Raw genomic sequence first — 11262 nt, 5'->3', positions numbered from 1 at the left:
TCCAAATCAGAATATCACTGGCTATCAGAGAAAAAGTAGTGGAGAAGGTTTTTTGTTGTGGTATGGTAATGAGGATCCTCGTTCGTATATTATAAAATACAGTTTTCAACCAAAATCTATGGTTAGAAAGTTGTGATATTTTTCCCAAACCCTGTATTTTTTTCTCAAAATACGCTATTTTATTGCAAAAACACGTCTCAAATTCGCCCTATGATTTGAGACATTTTCTCCTGAAAAAGCCGGCCTAAATAGGTTTATCGGAAAATATATGAATATTCATAAGGTCTGCGTAGGTATTTTTCTCGCGATTGCTTTCTTTTGATGTGATTGGTTGAAAGGGAAGAAGAGGTAAATTTTATTTGAATATTTATTTTGAGAACGGACCGTTTGCTCCATTTTCGATGACGTCACTATGGAAAATGGACGCACGCGTTAAATGAGCGCATATGAACATACGTGAGTACGGTACATGTAGTATCATGCGCTAGCGCTGCGTGTAGTTATGTGCGTGTTCTGTGCATGGCGTGTATGCACGTTTTGTGTGTGGAGCGTTTCGTTGGGCTCGTGTAGGCGACGGGTCACGCTCAATTTTTCTCGGATTTAGCCTTCGTTCAAGGCGCAGTGGATTTCTGGTATTTTTATTCGCTGCTAGGTTTCCTTTGCATTTTTGTGCTTGCTCACTGCATGTTTTGGATCAGTCTGTCTTGTTTACTAGCTGTTGTGCTGGTTTTGTCTCCTTAGTGGAGTTTGGTATATATTATAGACTGGTTGTTTTGTTTTGTGGTCTGAGCATAGTTATATCTCAATGGCTGAGGATAGAGTGCAAAGTTTTGTTGATGGTCCCACACCAGAGCTGTTGGGGCAGTTGACTAAGGCTGAGTTAGTGGAAGCTGCTCGTCTTTTAGACATTTCGGTTCGTCCTTCACTTAGAAAGGATGAGATTAAGGACTGCATTCGTCAGTTTTTGGTCCAAACGGACATTTGGTCAACTCGTGCTGATTCTGAGGAGGAGGGGGATGATTCTGCGTCTTCTGATGGATCCCATGATTCTGAGTTAAATCTAAAAACTCTGGAAGCACAGTTGAAATTGAAGGAGCTTGAACTTCGTACAAAAGAGGTTGAGCTACAAATGAAGAGCCTAGATTTGAAATCTAAGGAATTGGATGTGAGGAGTGGTGATTCCTCTGTCAAGTTTGATGCTTGTAGGTATGTTAGGTTAGTTCCTAAGTTTGATGAGAGTAAGGTAGAGGAGTTCTTTCAGCATTTTGAGAAGGTAGCTGTCAATTTAGGCTGGGAGAGATCTGTCTGGCCAACTTTGGTACAGAGTGTGCTCATCGGTAGGGCCCAGGAGGTTTATGCCTCATTGTCTGTGGAAGAGGGGGGTTGCTACGAGCAACTGAAGTCTTCTGTCTTGAGGGCTTATGAATTAGTGCCTGAGGCACATAGGCAAGCATTTCGCAATACTAAAAAGGGTGAACGGGACACTTATGTGGACCTGGTTCGTAAGAAGGTTGTTCATTTTGAACGATGGTTGTCCTCAACTGGTGTTAATAGCTTTGAGAGTTTGAAGGAGCTTATGTTGAGCGAGGAGTTGAAACGTTCGGTTTCACATGAATTAAGGCAGTACTTAGAGGAGCGTGAGGTAGTGAACGTTCAGAGGGCAGCAGTACTCTTGGATGAATATGTCTTAACACATAAGGTAGTTGATAGGAGTAAACCTCAAGGGAAGGTTAATCAGTCTGTTGGTAAGAAAGATTATTCATGGCAAGATGAGAGTCAAGGTAGTAACAATACTGTCAAGAGTGGTAATAGGCAAAAACCTGTTCCTGGTCCTTGTTATTACTGTAAGCAAGAAGGACATAGAATGTCTGAGTGTAGTAAACTGAAGAAAAAGAGAGAGAAAGAGGGCTTTGGTGAGAGGAAAGTAGTTCCTAATGCATTAGCTAGTGTCAAGAGGGAGAATAGAGCAGTGTCTGTAGGGTATAAACCGTTTGTGACTGAAGGTTTTGTAAGTTTGTCAGGTAGTAGTGAGGAGGTTCCTATCCGTATTCTTCGGGATACTGGGGCCACCCAGACTCTTCTCTTAGCTAATGTTTTGCCTTTTTCTGAGGACTCGGCTGTTCATTCAGATGTGTTTGTAAGAGGGGTAGGTGGTGTAATTCAGGTGCCTTTACATAGTGTGAATTTGAAGTCTGCTATTGTGTCGGGTCAGGTGGATGTTGGAGTTTCTCCTGCCTTACCGGTAGAAGGTGTGTCGTTGCTGTTAGGTAATGATCTTGCGGGTGATAAGGTTTTGCCACATCCAGTTAAATCAAACATTCCTGTGACTGATGAGGAAACTGAAAGTTTGGTAAAAGAGATGCCAGACGTGTTTTCCTCCTGTGTATTGACTAGGTCTATGGCTGCTAAGGAAAAACAGGAAAGGAAAAATTCAGAGCAGGGTTTGAAAGAGACTAGTCCAGATATTGATAATTTGGGAGATAGTTTTCTTGGTCATTTGGATGATAACAGTGTGTTCTGTCAGGTAGATGATAGCAAATCTGCTGAAGACGATAGTGGAGTTAATCAGGATGGTGAATCTGATGTAGGACTTAATAGGTTGTCTTTGATCGATGCTCAAGGCAAAGATCCTGAGTTGGTTGGAAGTATCAATAGTGCTCTGTCTGAGGAGGAAGCTGTAAATGAAAGCACATGCTTTTACATGAAGGATGATATTCTCATGAGGAGATGGAGACCTCCAGATGCAAGTCTTGATGAAGATTGGAGGGTTATCCATCAGGTTGTGGTGCCTAAGGTCTTTCGTAGGCAGATTTTGAAAGTTTCACATGAAACTGGTCTTGGTGGACACCTTGGTGTCAATAAGACTGTTAACAGAATTCTGAAACATTTCTTTTGGCCAGGGCTGCGGAGTGATGTTAGTGAATTTTGTAGGGCATGTCATGCGTGCCAAGTTGTTGGCAAACCCAACCAGAAGATTCCGCCGGCGCCATTACGGCCCATCCCGGCATTTGATGAGCCATTTTCAACAATTATTGTTGATTGTGTTGGTCCACTGCCTAAGACTAAGGCTGGACATGAGTATCTCTTGACTATGATGTGTGCAGCAACCAGATTTCCCGAGGCAGTGCCACTTCGTAGAATAACGGCTCAGAATGTTTGCAAAGCACTGGTGAAGTTCTTTTCGTTGGTAGGATTACCAAGGATTATTCAGAGTGATCAAGGCTCTAATTTCACTTCCAAGTTGTTCAGACAAGTGATGTCGCAGTTGGGAATTCGATGCGTGAATTCGAGTGCCTATCATCCTGAGAGCCAAGGGGCATTGGAAAGGTTTCATCAAACCTTGAAGAACATGATGAGAACTTATTGTTTTCAGTGTGAGAAAGAGTGGGACGAGGGACTACCCTTACTCTTGTTTGCAGTTCGGGAGTCTGTGCAAGACTCATTAGGATTTAGTCCATTTGACTTGGTATTTGGCCACACTGTTCGTGGGCCTTTATTGGTGTTGAAAGAGAAGATGCTTGAATCGGATGAGAAGTGTGGATTACTAGATTATGTATCTCGGTTCCGAGAAAGGTTGTCTTATTCAAGAGAACTTGCTATGCAGCACATGAAGACTGCTCAGGCAGACATGAAGAAAGTGTTTGATCGCAAAGCTAAGGAGAGAATATTTGATCCCGGTTCTAAGGTGTTAGTGCTCTTGCCAATTCCAGGTAATTGTTTGCAGGCTCGGTACTCTGGTCCATATGTTGTGGAGGAGAAAGTGAGTGAGGTGAACTATGTAATTCGCACTCCGGATAAGAGAAAACAGAAACGTCTTTGTCACATTAACTTGTTGAAAGAGTATGTAGAGAGCAATGAGGATTGTAAAGCGAAGTCGGTTGCGAGTGTTGGTGTTGCTTGTGGTGGGAATGATACTGTTGACGTACAAAAGGAAGTTGGTCTTTCCTTGCCTGAAGTTAAGCTTGAGAATTCTGAAGTTCTGGAGAATTTTGGTGAAAGGTTGAATTATCTTCCAGTGAGTGAGAGAGAGTCGTTGCAGGAGTTGATTTCCGAATACAGTCATTTGTTTGGTGATGTTCCCAGTAGAACCACTCTCGTAGAACATGATGTTGATGTCGGGGAGTGTACCCCAATTAAGCAACATCCGTATAGGTTGAATCCGTCAAAGTTGGAAATTCTCAGGAAGGAAGTTAACTACATGATTGTCAATGACATTATTGAGCCAAGTAGTAGTCAGTGGAGTTCTCCTTGTGTCTTAGTACCAAAGAAGGATGGTAGTTATAGGTTCTGTACAGACTATAGGTTGTTGAATTCCAAGTCCAAATCAGACTCGTACCCCATACCTCGCATTGACGAACTGATTAACAAGATAGGGAGTGCTAATTTTGTGTCGAAACTAGATCTCTTAAAAGGATACTGGCAAGTGCCCCTGTCACCAAGGGCACGAGAGCTGTCCGCTTTCGTTACACCAGATGGTCTCTACCAATATAAAGTCATGCCGTTCGGAATGAAGAACAGCCCTGCCACTTTCCAACGGTTGATGAATGCAGTGATTGCTGGTCTTGAAGGATGTCAGGCATACCTTGATGACATTGTGATATACAGCGAGACCTGGGCAGAACAACTTCATCTCCTGAAGTCCCTCTTCAATCGCCTCTCCGAGGCAAACTTGACCGTGAATCTCAAGAAGTCGGACTTTGTACGTGCACAGGTGGTATTCCTGGGCCACATTGTTGGGCTTGGGACTGTACGCCCGATCAGTGCGAAGGTAGGAGCCATTGTGGACTTCCCGGTTCCAGAGGATAAGCGGGCTCTACGTCGCTTTCTGGGGATGTCCGGATTTTATCAGAAATTCTGCAAGAACTTTGCTTCTGTTTCTGCACCTCTGACGAACCTGCTGAAGAAGGATGTGCCATATACTTGGACACCGTCATGCCAGATCGCTTTTGAACGCCTGAAGGCAACTCTTGCTAGTGAGCCTGTTTTGGCAGCACCGGACTTCAGCAAGACGTTCGTGCTGGAAGTTGATGCTAGTGGTCTTGGAGTCGGAGGGGTTCTTCTTCAAAAAGATGGTGATGGGATAGAGCGACCAGTGTGCTACATGTCGAAAAAACTAAATAGCCATCAAGCTAGGTATAGCACTATTGAGAAGGAGACGCTCGCACTGATTCTTGGCCTTCAGCACTTTGATGTTTACATATCGAACAATCCATTGGTGGTCAGAACAGACCACAATCCCTTGACCTTCCTCAACAGAATGAAGAACAAGAACGCTAGGCTGATGAGGTGGTCCTTGATGCTTCAGGAATACAATCTTACCATTGAACACATACCGGAAAGGACAATGTGATCGCAGATACCTTGTCTCGTGGATTTGCTGAGTAATATTGTATTTGAACCTAAACTGAATAACGGTGAATTTGAATCTAACGAATGTACTGGATCTTGACATTGATAATGATGAATCGGAACTTTGACAGATATACTTCAATTTGAACTGATCTTGGAAACTGGAAGTTGAACAATCACAAACTGAACACTAACTGAAGTGCGAACTGATACCTCATCAAAATGAACCCAAAGTGAACTTTAACTTCCATCATCGATCTTATTTTTGCAAACTGTTTGTTATTTTGTATCAAGATATACATGCACATTTATGCTCAGTCTTTGTCACTGGGGGCTTGTAAGCTTTTTGGATGCAAAAAGTAAACAAAACACAAAGAAATTGTACCCAAAATAAGTAATTGGGGTTGCGTTTTCATGGCATTGATTTTTGCTGATACTTTCCTCACAAAGTATATAGGTTCAGGTTTTGTCGAATCTTATATTGGTTGTGTTTTTAATTAGTGAGTTGAAAAAAAAAATTGTGTGACAAAAATGAATGAGCATGATGTACAACTGTATTGCATTTTTCATACAATGGTATTTTTACTTGTCGTTGGTGGTTTTTGAGGATTCTCAAATTCAAAACAAAAACCCTCATTTGGATGTTAAAGTATATTTCACTCAATCACTCAGTGAGTACATAGTTCATGTATTTGATTATTTGGATACTAACGTTCTCAAAAGGAATGTTCTAATTAAACAAAATATTGAGTGTATTCTAAACCAAGATATTGATATCACAAAGAGTTTAACGAATGCACGCACAAAAGGCTTTAGCATCAAAATTTTCATAAGTCTGGAACTTTTATTCCTCAATAACACATTTACTATTGATTATGTACTATTTTGTCACGAAAGTTCCGTTATAACTTTCGTTTTTAAAGGGTGGAGGTGTGACGCACCCAAGTCTGGATGTAGACTATCAGTAATAAAAAGTTCGCGGCTAGAGATCAAATACACAAAACACGGCTTCCCTGTCTTTAAAAGATGTGTCATCGATTGTGAGGATTTGGGGTGACTTAGGAGTTAGAGAAGTTGAGGTTGTTGTGTGCAGAGATGTAGAGTTGGTCCTGGCCACGTAACAGCGGGAGTTTAATACTCTGATTTGATATTTGAGTCTTGTGACACATTGATTAAATAAGGTAAACATGACATCAAAGTAGGTCTTTACAACTTCATATTTATTGATTGATTATTCATTTCAATAAAACTACAGCAAACACATTAGTATACACAATGGGATACTGGAAGACAGGCGAACTGTTCGATTGAACAACTAATGATCGAAAAAAAATACTCAACAGTTCTGGTATCGAGCGTGAACTTTCATATGCAAACAAGCCTTTTGACATTCAAATGTTGATTTCAAAGCTCTCTCTGAAATTTCACTTCAGTGTTCATACTTATGGTATGAACGTCTTAACAGCATTTATGTAACTTCCAAAATAAGAGTCAAATTTATATAAACAGTAATTTATGTAAACAGTTCTTTTGTTTGAATTCAAGAATAAGCATTATTGCGTGAAAACCGCTAACATACATACACTTTGCTGGCTACGTGTATATCATGCAATACGTGATGTGTGAATGAATTACTAACTATTGGAACTCGTGTTAAATAATTATATACTTTCATGATTTTCTTCACAATAGCTCTCAATAAATCATCATTGATATGATTCTGGGTACATATACACAATTGACATTCATTGACCAAATAAAAAACAAGGAGCACCCCTAAGATTTTACATATTCAAGCATAGTAGAAAACCTACGGCTGAAATAATAAATATGTACCTGCATTACACCTTTTCTAAATACTTATTATTTTGCTTGAAGTTTGATGGTATGTAACCTAAGTAGCCATTGCAACAGAAAAATAATAAGTACAGACCCTTCAATTTGATTAGGAAACACTACTGTTCATGATTCATCAAAAAAAATATTTGACGTAAGCCTGTTGCAATAGAAGCATAAAAGTTCACAATTCAAAATAAACAACTTAAACACGATAAATTCCAATTAACGTTTTCTTCCAAACTTACGAGCATTTCATTTTATGCAAGCGAAAAACACCGTTTAAGAATGATTGCACTTATGGATTTGTGTTTTTTATATTTGTTTTATTCTTAGCAAAAATAATTATTTTTACTTGATTTAAAGAATGACAATCTATCGGTTTTCCAGGTCAATTGTCCGCCGTGCCAGAACAAGTGTCCGATTAGGTAATTCAATCGTCAATAGGGAATTCAAATGTCAAATAACATAATGTCTTAACAGATGAATAACATGTCCTTGGAGAAGTAAATGTCCGCACTTAAGATTTATTTCTAATAGGTAAATGAAATGTTCATCTTGCAACTCAAATATCCTAATAAGCAAATAAGTTGTCCATAGGGAGTTCAAATATCAATTGAAAAGCAAATGTTACACAATCATGCATAAATTAAGCCATCGAGTCGTACATAGGTAAATCAAATCTCGTTAGGTAATTCAATGTCCATTCCTAATGATGTTGGAAAGGGATTGAAATTGTGTTATAATGTAAGCCAAATGTATAATGTAAAGCAAATATACATGATAAATATCGAAATTCTGTTCAAAAGGTAAAGATCATTCAAACAATAGGGGAAAAAGTTGCAATTTCGCCTAGTGGAAAGTTTAACAGAAAAACATGCTTCATACCGAGAGTGCATCATGAATAACATATTTATTGAAACGAATATGAAATTGATTGTTCCGTTTAAATATTTTTCCCATCGAACATTTAAAAATGTAGGCATTAATCTGGTAATCTTCTATGTAGGGTCAAAAACAAAGTTATTCGATAAATTGAACAATGATGAAAACGATACGAAAAAAATGAATTATTAAAATAAAGTTGAGAGAAGAATTGTTTAACCAAGGAGGTTTAAACAAGATGGAGTAGCATCTGACAAAATCCCTTTGAACAAGTTTCGAAGCCGCCAGCAGAAAGTATGTCAGGCATGCACTTTCCTCAACATAATATTCAATAATATACATAATTCATACATAAAGGGAATAGAGATATTGTAATGATAATTACTTTTTCGCCGCATCTGGTCTGGTTATATGTTTAGTTCATAGTTCGGAGGCATGCGAAAATAACTTTACAATACGTCCTAAAATATGACTCATGCGCGGGTACTCATCTGGCATATACAATAATAAACAGCAATATTACATCGACCAAATTTGAAATTTTAATTTGCCGCAAACGATCGGAAAAGTGTTAAAATTTACTTTCAGTTACGGTCAAATTCGTACTTGTTCCAGTAATGAAAGGTAAATTGATATAATCTGGGCAAATATCTCAGTGTAATAGTGCTTGCTTATTGATGTCCTGGCATGCGCACAAATTTATGTTTGTTTATTAATATAAAAGATTGAAAATTGATCCAAAAGGATATTCGTAAAGTTTCACTCCTCGGATTTCTTCACTGAAACTAGCGGCTTCGAAGGCAGACATCAAAATGGTCTTAACTGCAGATCTTATTTTGTGCTTCTTTAGAAATTAAGAGCTGCTTGAATAAATTTGTTGCTTGTTGGAACTCTAGTCATAGAAACTTCTTGATTTGAAATAAGTAAGTACGATAAAGCGAAATACTACCCTGCCCTCAGTGGCGGATCGAGTGGGGCTATCAAAATTGTTATAGAGCTTGATAAGCCCCTCCTCACCCCGTCTAACTAAATCGAATTAAAGTAATTAAATCAATCCCAACATTTAAAATTGCATCGTCTAAGGCGTTTCTCTGAATAAAAAAATACATGTATGATAACAGGATTTCTAAAAGCGTGTAAGGTTGCTGCGTGTTTGATACGTCAGGTCAAGTGTATTAATCTAACCATTTTGAATTAACATGCATTTTCATGAAAAGATGTTGAGCATGTATGACACAATTTAATTATCGTAAGGTTTTAGATATATTCATCATAAAAGTAGAGTAGAATAGAAATGGTTCATTTGCGCATGCCAAAAAAAATTATTGTATGTTTGGGATGACTGAGGAATTTTATCTATAAACTGATAATCATAAAAAATAAACAATAATTATTTTATTGAGTCTAGGTTTCATAACCGTAAGGAACAAACAATGCTCACAGAAAATTAAGTTTTCATATGAATTATTTTTTTCATGCCACGTTAAGATTGATTATCGGTTTTGTTAAATATTGTCCGTATCAAAAACGTTGTGAAGCTAGATCATGCTGTGTGGCGTTTTACACACAGTGGAAGGAATACAATAATTTGGAAAATAGAGAACAGAGTATGTAAGAAAATTGTTCTGATATTATTCTACAACCAAATGGCCAATGACATCATTTTTTTTTTTTGGGGGGGGGGGCTACAAGAAATCAGAAGAGACAGCAACATTTAAAGTGTGGAATGAGTGGTAAGAGGAGAAAGAGCCTGGTACGAAAAGGCCCTCCATCCCAACCAAGACATAAATGGCTCCAAAACAGGGGCAGGGAGTCGGGGATAAAATGAAAGGGGAAGAAATCATATACATAACCCTGCCCCCCCCCCGAAAAAATGGGAAAAAGAAAAAAAAAAGAATAAGGATGAATATCAATGGGGTCAGCGAAGTTTTGAAACAAGTGGCGGGGGGTGTCCCTTGCCTGACAATTGAATAATGCAGAAAATAAAGAGAAAAATATTAAAAAAGAGAAAGATGAAAATATGAAGTTGTGAGTAATCATTATTCCAAAAGGCTGTGGACAATTGAGATCCCTATACGACATATGATTTCCCAAGTGGGATATTGCTCTCTCTCAGTTCTCTATGTGACTTTTGGTTTCCCTAATAGGATAATGATAGAGCTATATGCACACTCTGAACCTACATGGACACCAATATTCTAAGGCAGACATTCGCTCATGAACATGGACATTGAATTACCTACATGGTCAATTGGTTCCAATCAGTGGATATTTGACCTGGAAAACCTAAAAAACGGATCTCATACACAAACTTGTTCAGCAACTGAGAAGAAGCATTAATCTATTGCCAAAGAGGTTCTGTATATTTGATTTATTTCATTCAAATTATTTTAACCATACAATATTATAATGCTGCAAATGAGGAAACAATACGAATATAAAAAATAGCAATGGTTGTACAATTATATCAAAGGACGTGCATATAACGGAAATACGTTAAAATTATTCAAATATTGTAATGTAATCATAAGAACAAGGAACAACATAACAATATCATTTCATGCTCGAAACAGTAATAAAATCACGATCATACTAAAACAATACTTAAAACCATGGGCAAATCAAATGAATTTTTATCACATGTGTAGCATGACACTGCATAGATTTGTAATTCACGAGATTCGTTATTCCGAAGGATCCTATTTCCGAAGGTTCGTAATTCCGAAGGTTCGTAATTTCGAAGGTTCGTCAATCCGGAAACAAAATGAGGTTCGTAATTTCAAAGTTTCGTTTAATCCGACTGATTAACGAACCTTATTTCGTTTTCGGACTAACGAACCTCCGGAACAACAAACCTTATTTCGTTTTTGTACTAACGAACCTTCGGAACATCGAACCTTATTTCTTTTTCGGATTAACGCAACGTCTTACGTTTTCGGATTGACGAGCATTGAGGTATAGGCAATTTAAAAGTCCCAATCCTCATCAGAAACACACAAACACACAGAAGCACCCAACCCCCCCCCCCCTCACACACACCCCATTACACTCTGCAGACTTACTTGTAACATAAATTCAACATTATGATTACATATTGACATAAGCGAAAACAAATTTTACAAATAAGATACAATTAAGATATAAATGGTGTGGGATTATTTTCAAGAATTCAGAAGACGTTTGAATATTGCT

The 11262-nt window shown here is 38.3% G+C and overlaps 1 protein-coding gene across 1 annotated transcript; it reads left to right on the top strand.

Annotated features, from left to right (window-relative positions):
* Positions 1–805: 805 nt before the first annotated feature.
* LOC121417655 lies at positions 806–4491 on the top strand. The gene is made up of 2 exons (XM_041611390.1): positions 806–4302; positions 4401–4491. The coding sequence occupies exons 1-2, from the start codon at positions 806–808 to the stop codon at positions 4489–4491; spliced, it is 3588 nt and encodes a 1195-aa protein (XP_041467324.1).
* The last annotated feature ends 6771 nt before the right edge of the window (positions 4492–11262 follow it).

The sequence above is a fragment of the Lytechinus variegatus genome, chromosome 6 (assembly GCF_018143015.1).
Source record: "Lytechinus variegatus isolate NC3 chromosome 6, Lvar_3.0, whole genome shotgun sequence".
Lineage (NCBI taxonomy): Eukaryota > Metazoa > Echinodermata > Echinoidea > Temnopleuroida > Toxopneustidae > Lytechinus > Lytechinus variegatus.
This window is presented reverse-complemented; position numbering and strand designations above follow the sequence as displayed.

Coding starts and splice junctions, on each gene's coding strand:
- LOC121417655 (XM_041611390.1), top strand. CDS start 806: ATGGCTGAGGATAGAGTGCAAAGTTTTGTTGATGGTCCCACACCAGAG. Junction 4,303..4,400: donor AGGTTCTGTACAGACTATAG/GTTGTTGAATTC, acceptor TGTCGAAACTAG/ATCTCTTAAAAGGATACTGG.